A 22114-nucleotide genomic window follows, 5' to 3' on the forward strand; every position below is an offset into this window, starting at 1 on the left:
AATTCAAACTATTCCCAAAATAATTTTTGAGAGCTGAACATTAAGATCAATTGATTTGTAGTAATAGTTCGAAAATAATCTCAAAAAGGAGATATCTATGGTTGATGTTAAACCTACTACACCAGCCGACCAACCCAAATCTGAAATCCCACTTCACGATCAGATCGGGGCCCAACAAGTCCAATGGTGATTGCTATTCGGAAAATACCTTTCCTGATCCTTCAGATACCCGTTTTCTTACCTGACGTATGACTACGAACAGATGTGGCTCTACGTGGGACCATCAATTCGTTCCAGTAACAACGTAGTTGGCAAGTCGGGTGACAAGAATGTTGGGTATGAAAAGTGCTGCTTAGTTTGAGCACTTCTCCAGTCACCGCCTACCCTCGTGTGGTGTGGTTGCGTACACCGCCGCTCGCGGATGCGATCTCTCTCTTCTTAAAACGAACGAAGGGAGCTATAAAGACAGGCGCAGCAGCCTTGTGTTCTCTCTATCGCCTTCGGAATCAGCCGTGAGAAGAAGGGAGAAAACGGTCCCGCATTCTGCGAAGGTTTCTCCCTCACCATGAATTTGCTTTTCATACAAATTCCAGATCCATTCTGTGGTTTTCCTAAAACAAGATTCTCCAATGCCCTTCTTTGTGTTCTTGAGCATGCCTCGTCATAGACATTGTTCGGCATATTGGAAAATCGAAGATTTGTCCCCTGATCTTGAGATGTGATTGCGGCAGATGTTCTGATTTTGTTTTTTTGTTGAAGAATGGGATTCTCTTGTAGCTGTTTCCCGGTGTTGATGAAGACAATGGAACTCTTGTCTGCCAAAGCAGAAAAGGGATCCTTCTTTCCTTATGTGCTAAGTTAATTGGCTCCATTCACGGGTAGTCGGCTCTGATACCAAATGACATGATTCGATAGGTTAATTGTCTCGTCGACTTCGTTTGAAGTCAAAATGCTTATACTGAAGTTGATAGTAGTAGTATATTCATCAAATCTTTATAAGCCAATCTTAGTCTTATTCATTTTCGATGTGGAACCAATTGGAGTGTTACGACAGGAGTTTTGGTGCCTGATATCGGCTGAAATGATTCAGCTTTATTTTAGTTCTGGAAACGTTTGGAGAGTCTCTCGTCATCTTGTGCTGAAAATAATAAATCAAGTATTGGAAAACCTGATTTAAGGTTGTTGGTCTTTTTGAAAAGATTTTTTTATTATGGTGAACAAAGCATTAGTTATGAGCACTAAGCTTTTTGATTGTTTAGTAGCATGTGGGTGTTTGAGTGCTGTTGGTCCAGGTGAAAACATGGAGTTCTTTTAAAATATGTATTAATACATTCATTTGTTGCAATTAGCTACACTGCAGTAACAAGGTGGTTCATCTTGCCTTGTCCATGTCACTGTGGTGTATAAAATGATAGTGGAGTCATAAGAAAGCTGATTCATAGTTGTTTTTATTAATAACTTTCTCCAATGCCTGGCCTGAAATACATAACGGATGAAATATTTTCCTTATGCAATCCTGGTTCTGAAGTTCTTTTATTTTTTTCTTATGTCTTACCAATAGCATGAGTTCTTCCATCTGATTGCACACATTCAAATTATGTTAACACTGTGTTGCTCGTTTGAATATCTTCTTTTATTTTGGATTCCTGAAGATTGAAGAGTTAATCCAAAACATAGATTTCGAGCGCTGATATTTGTGTATTGTGGATACTCTCCTACCTATCTATCTAGTTTTAGGGCTTTCCAATATCTTATGTGCTCGTCTACTCTTGAAAACTGGAAGGCTGGGAAAGTGGATAGCCATAAGTGACTTCAATAGGCTAGCCTTTGGGTGGTTGGATGTGCTTATTTTGGTCAAGGTCACCTAATGGAAGTCCTCATTAGGTCATGGTATTGGGTATCTGAATTTCTATCTGTTTTCACTTGGATTGCATATCTATTGGTAAATTTATTTTTGTCTTATGGACATTTGACTGAAAGTCTTAGGTTGTCAAACTCTTTGATACCTCCCACATGCATTTGTACTTTATCTTGCTCAACAACAAATGTTTCTCTAGAACATTTTATTTCCATATTACTTCACTCAATGACAAATGTTTCTTTAGAACATTTTATTAGATGTAAGGCTGACTACATTGACCCTTCCTGGACCCGCATTGGCAGGAGCCGGTGCCCTTTTGTCTCTCTTCCATTATCTACACATTGACCATCAATAACTTTGCTTTTGCTTCTAAAGGTCCTTCTGGGCCTCATAAAAAGGTTGCATCTTTATTAGATGAGCAATATAACAACAGATAATGAAATTTAGCCAGAAATCAAAAGATTCAATATGAAGGTACTGATTTTGGTTGAATTATTCCAGATAGCCTGAGCTAGCAAATTTAATCAAAATTGGGATAATTACCAAGTCTGGTGGTTTAAGCAGAATTGATCAGTTTAGAAAATTTGATAAATTGAGGTTAAAACATTTAATTTTATGTTCAATCTTGATGGTTTTGGGTTAAATTCACCCGTAGATTACAGAGCATCTATTAAGGTTTTCTCCAAGAATTGTTGTTTCATTTTATGAAACTTAAAAGAAACATATATTTTTCAACTATATTCTCAGATGACCAAGGCAAGAATTGAGGTATTATATCTCAACTTATATTTTTAGGGGATGTATTTTACAGTTAGAAAGGTTGATTTGTTTTTTTTCCCTTTATCTTTTGATTTGTTTAGTTCTAGGCTGACACATGATAATTAAAGATGAATTACATCTATCTAGCATGTTAAATTCATGTGGATAAGCTTATGTTTCTTTCGATCTTAAAATCAGTTAGAGAAGTGCTAGGACTTGCTTCAGTACATAGAAAGCTATCAAAAAACAATAAAATAAAATAAAATAATTAAAAAGTCAGATAAATAATATGTATGTTCACATCATTGTCCATCAACTGCAACAGTATCAATTATAACTTTCACTTGATATTGTGGTTAAGAACAAACCTAGTGCACAAGGCTCCCACCAATCCCACCAATGCATGGTCAGAGGATAGATAATGCAAGGTTCATCATACCACAGTATACCACTTGGTATGGGTCGGACCAATCGGTCCGATAGGGGATTGGTATGTGGACCACCCTGTACCAGGTGATATATACTAAATGGCTCTGCATTGCCCGATATGGGCCTATACCGCTTGATAACAATCAAAATCTGCCCATTATCAACCTGTATCAATCAGTAATGGTCGAATTTCGATTGTTACCGATAGATGGCTCAGATTTAACCCTTTCCAACGGTCAAATCCATTTAAAAGGGTTTTTAAACCCTTTCCTCCCCCTCTTTCACCCCCTTTCACTTTTTCAAACTATTATTCTCTCTCAGTATCGTTCTTTCTCCTTTTTTTCATTCTCACATACTCTCTTAAAACTTCACAAAGCTACGATATGTGGATTGGATTAAGCTTGGGAAGCTAATTAGGGAGGATTAACACCTAAGTTAAAGGAAGAACTCTATAATCAAAGGTATGCATATAACTTCTTAATCACATTCAACAACTTGCTCGCTTCGGAGACATAGTAGCGACGTCGACAACAATGCCTCGATTGACGATGGTAGCATTGTCGGGGAGTCGATGGTCCTATCTACACGGTTTGAGGGTGGTGCATAGATTAAGGAGCAATATTTTATTCATATTACCTAAGATTTAGATCATGAAGCTTGACGTGCTAGTTGGTCATTCTTCTTCGAGCAACAGTACAGTGATCAATCTTATGATACGGAGTAGGATCAGTGGTGAAAGTAGAAGTTTTGATGTTCTCTATGCTTCGCACTAATATATGCTACAATCATATTTGCCTCATAAGCTATCTCAGACATGTATGGTTCATGACGATCAAACTATGACCATCATCACAATAATGCACCAATAGCATATGGTGTATTAATATACTATATCGTAAATTTACAATTTCAGTCTGTACCGATGTATCGACCATGCGTCAGTATGATATGTATTGTGGCGTACCGACTGTATGCCCAAAATAATCGAAAATAGCTCCAAAAATACCTAAAAAAAAAAAAAATTGGAATAGGGTTTTTAAGTTGAAAATAAATATAAATTTAGTATAATTTTAGCAAAAATAATGTAAACTAAGAAAGAATAGTGACACATATTTTTTTCGGGCTTTGAAGAATAGTTTTGTAGTACGTTCCAGATTTTCCTTTCGTTAATATTGAATTGTCTATAAAGAAATTATTTGAATTGTTAGATTATTTTTTAAACAACTTAAACTTTAAGATTTAAATGAATTAAGTAATAAATCGATGGATATACCTGGTTCTACCATTAAAAAGAACAATAGAATCCACGGACGATGGATCAGGGTCCTTGATCCTATATATTTGTATATCAATATATATTTGTTGGATCTAATCCTAAAATTGATCTTATCACATAGTGTACTACTGATACACTATATGTCATTGGTGCATCAATGTGGTGATGGTCGTAGTCTGATCGTGATGACATAGTGTATTGATACTCACTCTATGTCTACGTCATGTAGGCTCTATCGTATCTACTCAAAATCATCCACTACCTTCCTCTTCCCCTTCTATGTATAAATTTGACTAGTTCCTCATCGAGCTCCATAATCTAAATTTTCGGTGGCATGTGTAAAATACTACTCCTCGATCCATGTACCACCCTCAAATCATCCACTACCTTCATCTTCCCCTTCTATGTATAAACTTGACTAGTATCTTGTCAAGCTCCATGATCTGAATCTACAGTGGCATGTGTAAAATATTACTCCTCGATCCATGCACCACTATCAAATTGTGTAGACCGAACCATCGACTCCATGGCATTGCTGCCATCATCGATTGAGGCATTGCTGTCCACGTCGCTACCATGTCTCTAGACTGAACAAGTTGCTAAATACGATTATGAAGGTGTCTCGTCGCTCGATTTAATTCTTTCCAATGGTGTTGCTGATGCTACTGTCTTCCCTTTTGCCTTTGCCTTTGTACGTTGGGCAGACGATTGTGACGGTTGGGTGTCTCTAGTTCTTAGAGCAATTTGATTCGATGTTATCCAGCTCCTTTTGCCATGTTTTAATCAAGGGGGATCTTCCTCCTAATGGGGATGTGCTTCCTCTTATTTTATTGTCTCAATGATAAAAACACGAATGACGTTGAGAATTTCTTGCCTCATCAAGTAGAGGATCCTCTTGGTTTTCTTTTGCTTTGACCTATTTTAACATTGGTTCTGAATCTTTGTTATAGAATTGGAAGTCGATGGGATTAATCTCTGTTTCCTTTGGCTCCTTGTCCAACTCGATACATCGTAACCTTAGCCGCATATTATAGTGGACATATACTAGTTTCTCCAATCATCTATACGATAGTCTGTTGTGGACCTTCGTATGGATCAATACGAACGTTGACCAATTATGTTTGCGACCACTAGATGTCATCGTCTGCGGAAGTATACAAACAATAACATTCCTTAAATTTGGTGCATCTCCTCCAAATTATAACCATCACTCGACTACAAAAAGATATAAATAAAACTTTATTAGTATTATAAATAATTAATATTAAATATAATTTATAATTAATATATGTGTAACTTTTTCTCACTAGGATTCATATTGTAATGACACGATACAACTATAATATTAAAAATTGAACAAATTGTTTCTCGGAAAATCAGCCCTCCATAATAGCATCGACTACATCGGTAGTGTTTGACAAGAGTCAATATATAATATTTCTTAGTGTTGATAATAAATCTGATAGCGTTCGAAGACTATATCGAAATTGAATATGAATTTTTTAAATATTAAAAAAATTATTAATTAAGTTACACTGAATATGAATTTACCTGCATTATTAATATCTTGGTCCATATGAACTTAAGTCCTATGATCAATGATCTGTAAGTAATGGTCGACCTTAAAATCATCTTTAAATATTTTCTTGACCTCTTCTCTTGTTATAATCAATATATATATGAGATAATGCATTTGTGGACACTTGTTCATATTGACCTTACGAAGAATAACAGAAAGTGATTCCACACATTTTATGATTTCATTAATGTATCCCAAAATCTTAAAGAAAGAATAGTCTTTTATATCTTTTTTCCATCGCTCGATCTTGAATACTTGAAATCGGATCATTCATGTGAGGTGACCCTTACCTTGAGACATTGCCTCTTTTGCTATATGGATTTTAAGGTAATGAAAATTGTAGTAAATCGAGTGACTCCAGGTTTGAGTTTTGCCACCTCCTCATCTAAATACACATTGTGGATCTCCTTTGGTGTTGGAGGTTGGATCTCTTGCCAAACTTTTAAATAGTGACCATGCTCTAATAATATAGACCTTGAGTTGTGTTTGCTAGAATCTTATAGAAGTTGAACCATTTTGCAATTGCTTTCCCAATATCTCGCTTCTTTTTCTTTATATATGCATCGTCAATCCGTGTCTGTTTCGTTATTTATGGAGGATGGGCTTGCATATCACTATCAATAATATCTAGTGCAGGCCTCCTGTTAGAGCTAGCCCCAGGAAATTTACCAAAGGGTAATTTTGGCAAACCGACAAAGACAATAAAGCGGAAGAATAAAAGAAGCAACAAGAACACCAGATTTACGTGGTTCGGTCAATTGACTTTGACCTATATCCACGGACGAAAGAGGAGCAAATCACTATTATAAAAGGACAATTACAAATGCCTTAGGAAGATATTCCTAGGCCATAAAACACCCGAAAATACTAAACAAGAAAAAACCCAAAGTGTATAAGTCCAGACTATTTAACTGAGTGTGGACTTAAACCAAAGTAAATACTTAGGTTTTCTTGTGGTGCATCTGACTTCAAAGCCTAGGCCCTTATTTATAGTTCCTATAGGAGATAACAAGCCTGGTTTTCCCGATGTGGGACTATGAGACTTGCCAAACTAACAAATCTCCACCTTGGCATGTCCCAACAAAACTTGCTCCACTTTCTTCATAAAAGCCCCAACGGACAATCACCAACAATTAACACCAACCAAGTCCAAGCATTGCTTGAACTTGTAAACCGGAAAAGGCTTCGTAAGCATATCAGCAGGATTGTCCTTTGTATGAATTTTCTGAACAAGGACTTTCCCCTCAGCAATGGTATCTCATTTGCATCCAATAATTTTCTTACCCGAAGGCGGCTTTACAAGATCCCAAGTTCTATTCCGATGGAGAGACTCAATTTCTTCATTCATTGCAATCAACCACTTAGCGGAATTATCACAAGAAACTGCATCTGAGTAGGAAGTAAGCTCACCAACTTCACTTGTCTCTTCTGCAACAAACAAAGCATATGCAACCAAATTTGCATATCTTTGTGGTGGTCGAATTTCTCTCCGTGGTCTATCCTTGGCTATAGAATATTGCTCTTCCTCTGGATCATCTGCGTCAGTAGACTCGGGACCACCTACTGGCATTATTTGAGTAGAAGAGTTCGACTTAAAAGAATCTGAACTACCAATCTCAAGCTCCACCTGCTTCTGCGCACTATCATTTGTACAACTAGTAGATTCCTCTTTAGACGATAACATAGATAATTCATCAAAAGTAACATCTCTACTGATTACAAATTTTGGGGATTTGGGATCAGAACATCATAATCTGTATCCTTTCACCTCAGAAGCATACCCAAGGAAAATGCACTTTTTTCGCTCGAGGCTCTAATTTTCCTTCATTTACATGCATGTATGCTGGACACCCAAAAATTTTTAAATCAGAATAATCAGCAGGAGTACCTGACCAAACTTCCTCTGGAGTTTTAAAATTAAGTGCTGCAGAAGGAGCGCGGTTGACAACATAACAGACCATATTAATTGCCTCTGCCCAAAAGTCCTTTGTCAACCCTACATTTGAGATCATACACCTTGCTCTCTCCAAAAGTGTTCTGTTCATACGTTCGGCCACACCATTTTGTTGAGGCGTCATCCTAACAGTGTGATGCCGAACGATTCCTTTATTTTTGCAAAATTCATTAAAGTCACCTTCACAAAACTCCATGCCATTATCTGTTCGAAGCCGCTTAATCTGTTTACCTGTTTGCTTCTCAATCAAAGCCTTTCATTGTTTAAATGTTAGAAAAACATCATTTTTATGTTTCAAAAAATAAACCCAAACTTTCCTGGAATAATCATCAATGAAAGTCAACATATACCTAGCACCACCCTTAGACTGAACTTGAGCTGGACCCCAAAGGTCTGAATGAATATAGTCAAGAGTACCTTTCGTTTTGTGAACTGCCGAAGAAGTGAAGCTGACTCTTTTCTGCTTTCCAAAAATATAGTGTTCACAAAAATCAAGTGGCCCAATACTCTGTCCGCAAAGTAGACCCCTTTTGCTCAATATGCTCAAACCTTTTTCGCTCATATGACCCAAACGCATATGCCATAATTTGATGATGTCAGAATCAGACAATGATGATGACGAAACTGCAACCGAACCTGTGACAGTAGTTCCCTGCAGAATATACAAGCTACCAGACCTATAAGCTTTCATAACAATAAGGGCACTTCTAGAAACTTTCATAACTCCACCTTCAGCTGTGTATTTACACCCAAGGGCCTCTAGGGTGCCTAAAGAGATGAGACTCTTTTTTAAATCAGGAACATGTCTAACATTAGTGAGCGTCCTCACAATACCCATCATGCATTTTAATTCGGATTGTGCCTCTACCAACAACATCACATGCGGCATTATTGCCCATCAAAACAATTCCACCATTACAAGACTCATACGTGGAAAACAAATCCCTATTGGGACACATGTGATAAGAACAACCTAAATCTAAAATCTATTCATTTTTAGACCTCGTCCTGTCATCAATAGCAGAGAAAATATTTCAAACATTCTCATCAGTTGCTACATTAACTTCAGCGGATTCAATAGTTTTCTCAACAAATTTTTCCTTTTGCTTTAATTTATTTTTTAATTTAAAGCAATCAGATTTAATGTGGCCCATTTTATGACAATATTTGCATTCCAAATTTCTATGTCTGGATTTAGATCTAGATTTAGATCTACTACTGTCAAATTCTCTTTTATCCATTCTCCCCCTAACAATCAGACCCTCAGCCTGATTCTCTCTACTTTCCCTAGTGATATTCTTGTCTATCTGCTCCTTAGATTTCAGTGCAGATTTAATTTCTTGATACAAAACTGTTTCTTTTCCATAAATCAAAGTATCACGGAAATGCTTAAAAGATTGGGGAAGAGAACACAAGAGTAACAAAGCTTTATCCTCATTATCAATTTTTGCATCTATATTCTCCAAATCCATAACCAAAGAATCAAACTTATCAAGATGTGAGAGTATAGATGTACCTTCAATCATCCGAAGCATATATAGACTCTGCTTCAAGTAGAGACGATTCTCCACTGTCCTCTTCATGTACAAGGCTTTAAGCTTGTCCCATATGCTCTTAGCCGTAGTCTCCGTAGCTACCTCCCGTAAAACCTCATCAGAGAGATTTAGAATAATGCTGGATCGGGCCTTCTTATCCATACCCGTAAGATCTTCTATTGACGTACCATCTGGAATGTTCTCAGCCCCCTGTAGTGCCAAATCAACTCCGTCTTGAACTAGAATGGCCTCCATCTTAAGTTGCCACATGCCAAAGTTGACATTTCTATCGAATTTCTCGACAACGATCTTTGATATTGTCATTGTTGCCAAAAGATCCCAGAACCAGGCTCTGATACTAGTTTGTTAGAGCTAGCCCCAGGAAATTTACCAAAGGGTAATTTTGGCAAACCGACAAAGACAATAAAGCGGAAGAATAAAAGAAGCAACAAGAACACCAGATTTACGTGGTTCTGTCAATTGACTTTGACCTACATCCACGGACGAAAGAGGAGCAAATCACTACTATAAAAGGACAATTACAAATGCCTTAGGAAGATGTTCCTAGGCCATAAAACACCCGAAAATACTAAACAAGAAAAAACCCAAAGTGTATAAGTCCAGACTATTTAACTAAGTGTGGACTTAAACCAAAGTAAATACTTAGGTTTTCTTGTGGTGCATCTGACTTCAAAGCCTAGGCCCTTATTTATAGTTCCTATAGGAGATAACAAGCCTGGTTTTCCCGATGTGGGACTATGAGACTTGCCAAACTAACACCTCCTGCTAAGTCCTCTCATAAAACCACGGATTCCACCTTGCCTCATGCTACTGATTCGGCGTATCCGAGGAGGGGCAGTTGGCTGCCTCATGCTGGCTGACCTCTAGATTCCTTGTGGCGCAAATCCACTATCATTGCCATGCTCCCAATGTGAATGTCGGTGCCTCATTGCTTCCTCATATATATACTGATGCTCGAATGATACTTGAATACTAGCTCTAAGATCTGGGTTGATTTCATCGCCGCGATCCTTATAGTTGTCATAAGTTGGTTCCTACGTAGCCTTATAGTATTCTTCCTCATCTCTTGCGTTCTTTTTTATTGTATCTTCCCTTACTTGTTGTAACTTGTTTTGAAATGATTTACAAAAGACATTGAATTAAAGAGATTAAAAAATCAATGTTAAACAACCTTGTATTAAAGACATTGAATTGACCCATCAAATTCCGATTGAATCATCATGAAAACCAATAATCATAGTATTAAAAAACTTAATTAAAACCTAATTAAACATATTATACCATCATAAATATATACATTACCTTAATATGCATAAAATATAAAGATTTGACCTATTAATTATCATTTTAAAAAATAAATATTAAACACACTAATCACAACATTAAAGATCTTAATTATTCTCTAATTAACAGTATTCTACCATAAAAAATATATTAAATAACATATTAGATATTAAGTCATACACCACATTATTTAGGCTTAAATTTAATCATCTCATAAATCAGTAAAAATCTAGAAAAAGAATATATACCTCTTGATTAAAGTATTTTTCCTCTTAATCCTCTCAGATTAGTCTCCTGAATTTGATCCAAATTATAAGTCATAACTTTGTTGAGTTTAGGAGAGTGAAAATGTGATATTGAGAAAGATGTGAGTGAAAAAGAGTTTGAGAGGGTTGAAGAGATTGAGATAGTAAAATAAGTTGAAAAAGAGAGGAGGAAAAACCCTTTTCTAAGCCTCAAATGGTTAATTTGACCATTTGAAATAGGGCAATCTTAACCCTTGATCGGTAATGATTGAAATCTAATTGTTACCACCTAGTACAGACCTCGTATGGTCTGATATAGGGCCATATGATGGTACTACCTGGTAGAGGGTGGTCCGTGTACCAGTATCTTGTCAAACCGGTATGTATCGCTCGTTACAAGTCAGCATGGCAAACCTTGTTATGTCGTGAATCAATTTTATGATTAGTTCCGACAAACATATCAAATTGATATACAAATATATCGGATCGAAGATCTCAATCCATCACCTGTGGAGTCCTGTCATTTTTTTTTGTAGTAGATTCATTTAAATTTTAAAGTTTAAGTTGTTTAATAAATAATCTGACAATTCAAATCATTTTTTTTGTAGATAATTCAATATCAATAGAAGGATAGTTAGAAACATACTACAAAACTACTCCTCAAAGCCCAAAAAAGATATGTGCTAATATTCTTTCTTAATATAGATTTTTTTATTAAAATTATACTAAATTTATATTTATTTTCAACTTAAAAACCCTAATTTAACTTTTTCCTATTTTAAGGAATTTTCGAAGCTATTTTTGGCCTTTTTTTCATACTGTCGATACACCTTGTTGTATCGACACATAGTGCATCAGTACAGAGTGATACGTACCATACCGCTAGCTGGCCAGTACATTAGTTTAGATCGTAATGTGAACTTCGAGTTTGAGTCAATGTACATGTTGTTACCTCTATATTATACTAAACCTTATTATCATACCAAGATCCAACCTCCACTTGATTACTTAGATACCTTGTCTAATTTTGAGATTGTCTCTTTCTTTCTTGTGCTTCTACCTATATCCTAGGTTTTTTAAATACCTTTTCTTGTTGGTAACCTATCGCACATAGAAAGTTAACAAGAATGTACTCAACAGTAAGAATATAAATTGTAGTAAAAATAATTTGTAAATTGTTTTGCAAGTTATGCTTTAGACGTCCACTTGGTCAAACACCCATTCTTTCTTATGCTAAAATTTCATTCCTAACATTTCCACCATTTTTCCCTAAAAATCTGAATGATAATATCCCCAACTCTTTGCTAAAATTCCATTCCAGTGATACTAACACTTGTTGCTGAAAGAAATACAAGGTATTCTTGCACAACACATTATGAAGTCGGTGGGTGTTTGTCTTCACCAAATGTGCATAAAAAATACTTTTATTTAATTGTAGCCGACTTTGACAGTAACAAGAATCTATATCTATTACCATGTGTAAGTTTCTTGTGTGGCCTTTTTCATCTCTGAATTAAACAGTAGTTGGTTTTCTTTTATTACCATAGAATGATTTTATCCTTGAGCTACAGGTCTTAATGCCAGCATTAGCATTCATTAGGCTTCAGGATACCTCAGTTTTTTATTATGACCAGTGGACAATATAAAATATTCGCATGGAGATTAAACTTTTTCATCTCACATCGTTATTACCATTGTCTTTAATGAATTCATATAGATTGTTTCTTATCCCGAGTTAATTTACTCATTTGTTATTTATTTGTACAACTGATAGATCAGGGGAACCTTGGGAAGATCAAAGTCCAAACTTCTAAATCTCCTCATGATTTTTCAATATTGCAGATGGCAGATGTTGCCAAGGACTTAGCTGCTGGTACGGTTGGAGGTGCAGCACAACTGATTGTTGGGCACCCCTTTGATACAATTAAGGTCAAGCTTCAAAGCCAGCCTGCGCCACTGCCTGGGCAGCCTCCCAAGTATTCTGGTGCAATGGATGCAGTTAAGCAGACCGTCTCTGCAGAAGGCCCAAGAGGCTTATATAAGGGAATGGGAGCTCCACTTGCAACTGTTGCAGCCTTCAATGCTCTTCTATTTACTGTCAGGGGCCAAATGGAAGCATTACTGAGGTCAGAACCTGGCACTGTCTTGACAGTGAACCAGCAGGTTATATGTGGTGCTGGTGCTGGTGTTGCAGTTTCTTTCCTAGCCTGTCCAACAGAGTTGATCAAATGCAGGTTAGTTACCCTGGTAAATTTTATCTTCAACAATAAAAGTACATGCTAAATAGTATAATGTGCATTAGGCCCCATTCCAAGCAATTATTTCCACCCCAAGGCTCTACGAGCACTGTTCCAACTGAACAAAAACAAATACAATCTATTTCAATCAAAACATGCCCATTCTACTGCCTTCTTAAGGCACTTCTGAAAATGTTTTGCATGCTTTCCACAGTAGTCATCACAAATTTAGCAAAACCAGATGATGCTGTCTGAAAGTTCACCATTTTGATCTCAATTGTACTAAATCAAAGCAATTAGCAGAGCTTTCTTTCTGTTCTCAGAAAGGGCTCTTCCTTTACAATTAAAGAAAAACCACAATGTCTCAATTGTAGTAAATTACAATATCAGGTCTACTACTAATTTCAAACTCAAACACCTTATTCCAAATCTCAGAAGAGTATAAACAAGTAAAGGATTAATGTCACACTGCCTCCTTTTTAGTGTAAGAAACACAGATCTTGGAGCAATTTATATTCACTATTATATTTGGGTCAGAAAATTGTCCAAAACTGCCAATTAAAGAGTGAAGACATGCTTTTGTTGATCATGCCCAGTCAACAGGATTCTTTTTCCGTGTTTTATGATTTTATCCATCTCTTCCTTCCCTTACAAGTGTAGAGGAACCGCACAGTTTCATCATCCATATCTGTAAACCAACTACTGTCAGATGTTTGCACAATTTATTCGACATCGTCAAGCTTTTCTTCCTCCAGAGTTCCACTCAGTCCCAAGGAGTTTCCTGCTGATTTCATCCACAGCCTTTGTCATCTTTTCCAGATAGAACAAATGCACTAACCAAAAAATTTGGAAAATACAAAGCACAGAGACTCATTGTTCCTGGATAGAAGAAAAATCTAATAGTCTAACTTTGTACTCTGCTTGTGATGTCATTTTTTACCAGCACTTAACAGTCTTATGGTTGTAATTTAGATGGAACTAGATGTATGCCAAATTAGTATGCAGGTAATGACATCTTCAAACTACATTTTAGGTAGAACAGCGACCTTCACAAATATCAAGTGGCTCACTTTCAATTGTTTGCAACTTGGGTGAAAGCCAAAATTTGGAATATATAGATAGCTTCCCCAAACATCCAAATAAGAGCTCCATCCCTCTTAACAAAGAGATAGTGTGACAATGGATCACCTAACTAAGGCCATTTTGCCCAGGAAAGAAGCCAATTATATTCCCATTTAACATCACTGAGAACAAAATAGAGGTGATAGAGGTTTAAATCCAATTTATCATTTCTGGAAGAAATATCAAATTTAACATCCTTCCAAATATTCCCATGATAAGGGATCACAAGACTTTTGTGTATCAACATAAAATGGTATTTCTGTGATAATTGAGAAAATTCTTGTGTGCACATTGTCCAAGATTAGAAGGGGTATTAATTGGACAAGGCTCCTGCCAATTTGGGTTTGCAACATTACCTCTATATCAAGAAGGTCGTTTCCAGAACTTGAACACTGGTCTCCCAGTTCACGAAGCAGCAGCCTTAACTCTACATTGTCCAAGATCCTTCTCCCTTTAATTAATGTTGTTTCTGACAATTTTTATGTTGCCCAGACCATCTTGGAACCTATTAATAATTAATTTTTGCAAGACATTTGTAGAGAATGTTACAGTAGGAGAGATTAGTCCAATTCTGATAATTAACTAGCTTTTTGTCTTTTGGGTTAAATGTTACAGTAATAGTATTTAGTTGTTTCAGTAGTTTATTTGTTTGAAAGATACTCTGTACTGCCCTTAACACCTCACTTCCATTAGTGTCCCTGATAATTTGATAAAATTTGGCTATAAATCCATCTGGACCTGGGCCTTCTCTCAAATGGAAAATAAAGCCTTCTTGGGATCTTCAGACTCAAATGGCCTAATTAGCCAGTTCTGTCTTTATCATATAACTTTTGTCCTTCATCCAAGATTGGATCATTTAGTTTCACTCTATGCAATACTTGTTATCCAATTAATTATTTGTAAAGTTCGCCACTCCTCAAGAATCCTCATTTCATATTATCTCAACACCTTGTTTGTTGATGATAAACTGAATCCTACTTTTATCCTATTGGCTCTGTGCATCTGAGCAAAAAGAGGACATTTTTTATCCCCAGATGCAAACAGTTAGATCTTTGACCAATCTTTAAGGAGTTCTTCCTCATATTTCGTCACTTGAGTGTTCCAACAGATGAGCTTTTTCAGTTGCTACTGTGACTTGGTCTCCAGGTTTAGCAGATGATTGCTTCTGGATGTCTTCAAGCTGTGATTTTAGTATAACAATTATCAGTTTCATCTTGTTCAAGCTCTGCTTCTGTTTTTGAATTATCTGAAGCATGAGAGAGCTAGTAACACATCTGCTCCAGTCATTTCTAATGATATCAGGGATTTTATAATCCTCCACCCAAGTATTCACAAATTCAGAAGTTCTCTTGTGCATAATCTGTAAAATGGTAGTCACAGAGGGAACATTATGTAAAATTCCTAAGGAATTTATATTTCAAATCATAAAATATTTGGAGCCAAATGTCTCTTAATTAGGACAGTATCCAGTTTTCTGTGCTTATTTGCATCTGCAGCCTGCCTATTACACCAACTTAAATTGAAATTATTGTATTCAAACATGGTGATTTTACATCTTAAACATTGGTCTGGTGATGGTGTACCAGACCCATTTACCAAAGGGTGAGGGTTTGAAACCTCATCTGATATATTTTTAGGATCTTGACAAATTATTGCAAGGTCTTGGGCATAAATCTCATCTTCGTCATTTGCCCTTTACAACAGAAAAATAAAAGTGATTTTGCTTCCATCATACACATTACACAGGCAAAAGGAATTCTGCAGATACATCAGCTGTAGTCTCCATCTCATTTGTCCACGAGGTTGGCAATCATAGATTTAATGCTTTGCCAAACACTCCTTTCCTGTTTGGTATTGGTCATGTACTGCTGAATGCCATACTTTTTCCTTATTATGAAATTCAAATTATCTGATCTCCACAAAAATAATATTTCCTAACAAATATATATTTTCCCATCATAAGCATATTGTCCAAATAATTGAATGCTCTTACTAGTTTGCACCCTGCTGCAACATTCACTAGGATTTTTTTGATTGTTCTGCTTCATTACCTAGTGCCTCTTTTTATTATTACTAAAAAATGGCTTCTTTTGTGACTGAGATTCGAAGAATTTTACTCTTCATGATCAATTAATTGTAATTAATATAACAATTGTCCTCTTACTATCCAACAGAAACAAATTACATATCACCATATGGTGCTTCCAGTGATCTAATATTTTTTTCTTTCCCTTTATTAGGAACTCAAAACCACTTTCCAATAGGCATGCCCTATGATTCATTTTGTCCTATATTGGAGTTTCATCATAATTTAGGCCATCAAAAATAGAAATAATTATGGATCAATATCAAAAGGTGAACCAATGAGGAGTACCAAGGTGGCTTAATTAAGAACTATCAAGACAAAGTCCTATTCATTAGAAAGAGTGAATTGACATGGAACAAAGGACCCTTGGTCTTCTTTATTTATATGTAAATGAATAGTTATCTGATTTGACTGATTTTGATCTATCAGTGACATCTATAAATAGGGTTTCCATCTCCTACTGTCAGAACACCATAAAATGGGTATCATATGATTTCTCAAGAGTGCTTCTCTACAGCTTCCTCTTATAGTATAAGTGCTTTTAACATATGTCCAAAATGTATTTATGGTTTTGTAGAATTCATACTTGAAGTTTCTTTGAGACTCCAGCGCAATATATAAAGTGCTCTTATGTAGGTCAAATTCATCGTTTGGCCCTGTATTCTTGGTAGTTAAAGCCCATCCACCTTTGCTTTGGTTTTTGAGGAATTTGTGTGAGAGAGGTTCAATGCTACAATTAGATATGGTGCTACCAAAAACAAAATTTAAGTTGAAGAAGTTCGACAACGACAGCAACTTATTTTATGCAGAGGGTGAAAGTAGTGCTGGTTGAGAATGGTTACTGTGTGTTGTTTTTGTGCATCCATTACCATTTTGATGGCTCCTCCCAATCTTAGATTGGTAAATGATTTCACTCTCTACCTCAATTAACTAAACTGAAAATAACATGTTTTTCTGCAGTGTAAATATATAGTGTCATTGAGGCATCTTGTTTTTCCTGTAGATAATTTTTCATTTGGGTTCATTTCATTATCTCATGCTTGTTCTTCTTGTTCCCTAGTTATTGATACTGTTAGAGAAATCTTTAGATTAATCTTCAAGTAAGTTTGATTTGTTTGACGTTAAGCTATGAAGGGTTCTTAATCCAACTATAGCATATACTGACTACACTGATCAGTGACACTGGTTCTCTACATGAAGCATGTTTCACTTAAAATATTATGTTTAAATCTTAGCACTCATTGTTACATTAGATTTGCTGGTGTAAAAGTTGTGTTTCTTCTTTTGAGTTACATTCTAAAACAGGCTGCAAGCTCAGAGTGCCTTAGCAAGCTCAACCACCTCTTCAGGTGCAGTAAAATATGGAGGACCCATGGACGTGGCAAAGCATGTTATGAGAGAAGCTGGCCTTAGAGGCTTATTCAAAGGCCTTGTCCCGACACTTTCACGAGAAGTACCTGGAAATGCTGCAATGTTTGGTGTCTATGAAGCTCTTAAGCAAAAATTTGCTGGGGGTCCTGATACTTCAGGACTCGGTAGGGGCCATTTGATTGTCGCCGGAGGGCTGGCTGGAGCAGCATTCTGGGCATCGGTCTATCCAACAGATGTTGTAAAAAGTGTCATTCAAGTTGATGATTATAGGAACCCAAAGTACTCCAGTTCCATCGATGCCTTCAGAAAAATACTAGCTTCAGAGGGTGTCAAGGGCCTATATAGAGGCTTTGGACCAGCCATGGCTCGTAGTGTTCCTGCCAATGCAGCATGTTTCTTAGCGTATGAGATCACCAGATCTAGCCTTGGGTGAACTGTTGCTTTCCTTTGTGTTCTTGGGCAACTTTCTTTCTTCTTTTCGGGCTAGGTAACTCTGCTGCAATGTACCAGCCCATTTCTAGTGTCATTCAAGAAATCCTTATTTGACTGTCTGAAGCATCAGTTTACTGTTGACATGTTTGCTTCTGATCATTTCTTGTACTTAATACTGGAAGCAAATTGAAATTCTTTTCCTCAACATTTGGTTCCTGCAAATGATAGTTGCATAGCAGCTGTATATAACTTGTAGTTGACGGTGAACTGACAGAGTGAGCTACAAGATTTTGCATTACCAAGACAAGGAAACTGTTGGGCAAATTTCAAGATGGGTTTTCCATAGTGAACAGGGTTTCTATTATAGAAAACTATGTTATGGAATGAAGAGTATGTTGAAACAGAAATCAATTAAGTTAAAATTGGGTCATGTAAACGACAGGAATTTCTTCTGCATTTTGAAAAACAATAAAAGCAGCTAAAATATCATAGTATATTATATACAATTAAAAATGCAGAAGAGTGGTTGAAGAAAAGATCAAGTAAATATAATTGACTCGATGAGTTTGACGCATCTTACTGAAGCTGTGATGAGGCTCGCCGTCCACGTGATACGATCAATCTCTGGTTTCATTACCGCTGCTACTGCTTTCCCGAAACGGCAATTAAACTCTCACTATTGCCCTTTTACTACCCGTATTCTGAAATGACAAGGGGACGCCCCTACTTTTGAAAATATATCCAAAATGCCCCTGAACCAATTGCATTGGTCCAAAATAGACGGTTTGAAATTGAACCTGTCCAATTTAAATGTGTTCGGGAGTCACTATTTCTTTTGGCAATGTCATATAGAGGAAGTTAGGAGGATCGTATTTGATCAATCTCGTAAACATTAGTAACATCCCTTGCTGTTAGTGAACCTTTATGCCGTCACTAAGGAGTTAGCACGGGGTCGGTCCTATCTCGAATGTGCAAGATTGTCCACGTAGAAACTCGGGTGACTTAAGTGAGCATCGGGTTAGGTTGAGTCGTGGGCCTCATCGTCTACTTCTTCGTCGTCGAGCTCCTACACTCAGGTCAAGGTCGGGAGAAAATTTTTTTAACTCGATCCCTCCGAAGTTTAAGTTAGAGTTGAGTGGAATAAGAGAGAGTTGAGTCCTCGAAGCTCCCCCTCGTTGGCCGAAGGGTTGGCTTTTACACCTACAATGAGGTGGTCAGTCAGTACGCGGTTCTTTAATGGCTGTCGAATCCTTGGGAGGATGGCTTATACCTTGTAGAAGAGCACCGACCAACTTGTACGGGTTGGCGTCGTGCGATGCTAACCGAAGTTTTGCCGAATGACTCTGTGGTGTCCAGCGTCAACTTGTACAACGCCGAGTGGGATGCCTTCATCCCGTAGACAAGCATCGATTGATCTGTACGGGTCGACACCGTGCGATGCCATCGTGAATTTTGCGGAACTGCTCTAGGGGGTCCAGCGCTAAACTGTATGACACTGAACAACGTAGGGGTCATGTGGTCACCTCATCCGAGGTGTCGCTATGCATAAACTCGGAGATCCTTTATTTACTATCACATGGATGATGCTGAAATGTGCTATATCACTTATCATCCTAGCTAGCTAGTGTCATATTTATTTGGTCATCTTGTAGGCACTCCTACCATCCTGGTTATCAAGTACCTTTTGCTATTATGAACATTGTACGGATGAATATAACTTAATATATCCCCATTGACTTTACTTAGCTTTTTATTTTTGGCATATCTTTGTGGGGAGAAATTATCAACCTCGAAGGAGAAGCTTGGGATTTTATGCGTGAGAAGCACTTGATGAAAGATAAGACAAAAAGACAAAATATAAAAAAATAAAAAGATCTTATGTGTAATCTCATTTTTAGTGATGATATCGTCGACATTGACAACTTTCATCAGTTGTGTATTTTGTACATACTTTTTATTTTGTCAATGAACTCCCATCTTTACTTTATATTATAAGCGATCTGAACTCACTGGCAAAGTATAATTAAAAGATGGTTACTCATTTATACCTCATCGACAAGATTCCAATTATTAGGGATCGAATAAGAAAATTGAAATAGGGTGGCATGAAGGTTATTGGATACCTAAGAGATTAGGTAATAGTCTTGATAGTAATCAAGGTTTCATTAAGTAGTTTGAATTATATAGATTATAGAATAATTATAATCTTATAATTACTAATATTTCCTTCGATGATGGATTTTTTAACTCCATCCCATATTGTAGACTATTCTCGACTCTCGAGATAGTCTTATGTAAGCATCAATAGTTAGAATGAAGGCAATGGAGAAAAGTTGAAAGTTATATTAAAAAATAAAGTAACTATTGATTTACAATAACGAGTGTATTTACATATCTTTACAATAACTTTAAAAGATAAAGTTATATCTCAATTTATCCATCTTTATCCCAAATAAAATCACCCAATCTTTGTTGCTCCTTTGAAAACCAAGATACGTTGCCTTGTAACATGATTAGCTTATAATGTTATTTGTGTTTTAAGCATTTCAAATTCGAATGTTCATTTATGAGATAATGCTATACCAATTGTCAAAAATATGAAATTGCTTTAGATACTTAATGACCAAAATGATAGTTTCGAAGACCATGCCGACGACTCATCCATCCTTCATTTAGTCGAAAAGGGATTGATCGAGGATTTAACAGGTCAAATATTTCATAGACTATATTAGAAAAAAATATACCAAATATTAAAACACGATCCATCTTTCTTTAGGAATATGAATGTGTTGTTGAAGGGGTGATATGATGTGCTATATATATAAGCAATTGAAAATTTAATGATTTCGAGTCATCAATACCGAGGGTTCTCAAAGAGATAACTTCACATAAGTGATAAGATATTAATTTTCCAATACAAATTATTTTAATTTTCTTACCAATATATTTTAATTTACGAGAAAGTTAGAAACTAATTTCTTATAGGGAGATATGTGTTATCTAAAGCATGAGGGTTGATCATCTTGTCATCAGGATGATCATTTGTCATTAATACTACTACTATTTATGTTCAAAAATATACATCTTTAAGTACATCCGTATTTATAAAGGATTTGGACATTGATGTCGCATACACATACTATTTTTTAATAAGAATGTTTCTTTCATTCAAAATTCATGATCTTATGATTGTGCCAAGTGCATCTTACCCACTAGATTATCTACTTAAAGACTATAACAATGTGTTATTGCTTCTGATAATTTGCACAATTATATTGTTTGAGTTTCATATATATCGGGATCTCTTCTAACAACTAGAGCCTTTAGGATTTGTGATAGTTCAATCAAAATATTTATCATCGCATTAGGTCATGTGTTTGAATCCTATCTTTAGCCCCTCTTTTATCTTTAGCCTAATATAGTTTACAAGGGATGGGATGTAACGTGTAACACACACACACACACACCATCATTACTTTATTAGGTATTCAGGAGGAGCAACAAAAAATAAAAAAATATATATATATATTTTTTATCATAAGTGTACCATCAAAGAAGGCTCAGTTTGGGTTGTAAATGTAATGTAATGGTAGAACTAGGATTAGTTTGATGTCGAAGGTGATTGATTGTCTCTTTGTATAGTTGATCATATAAAGGTGTTGTTGGTGGAGTAAGGAACCAACTCTTTCGTGTGATCCTATGTAAAGAGATCCCATGTAAACACCAACTTCCAAGTGAATAATAAGAAATTGTTATTCTGTATATCTTTTTAGTGGCAGCATTTGCAAGTGAAAACTTCACCGTAGGTTTGCAGAATAATTAAAGAGAGAGATACTAATAACATGTATGATACACGCATTAATGTCTTAATGTGCTACATTAGCTCCTACTGTATGCTTATAAACATATCATACATCTATCTA

The 22114-nt window shown here is 36.2% G+C and overlaps 1 protein-coding gene across 1 annotated transcript; it reads left to right on the plus strand.

The window, feature by feature from the left end:
- The first annotated feature begins 390 nt into the window (after window positions 1–390).
- Window positions 391–18396, plus strand: LOC135636866 (mitochondrial carnitine/acylcarnitine carrier-like protein). Its single transcript, XM_065148979.1, has 3 exons — window positions 391–551; window positions 12786–13177; window positions 17694–18396. The coding sequence occupies exons 2-3, from the start codon at window positions 12786–12788 to the stop codon at window positions 18190–18192; spliced, it is 891 nt and encodes a 296-aa protein (XP_065005051.1). The 5' UTR covers window positions 391–551; the 3' UTR covers window positions 18193–18396.
- The last annotated feature ends 3718 nt before the right edge of the window (window positions 18397–22114 follow it).

This window comes from Musa acuminata, chromosome BXJ3-4 (assembly GCF_036884655.1).
Source record: "Musa acuminata AAA Group cultivar baxijiao chromosome BXJ3-4, Cavendish_Baxijiao_AAA, whole genome shotgun sequence".
Taxonomy (NCBI): domain Eukaryota; kingdom Viridiplantae; phylum Streptophyta; class Magnoliopsida; order Zingiberales; family Musaceae; genus Musa; species Musa acuminata.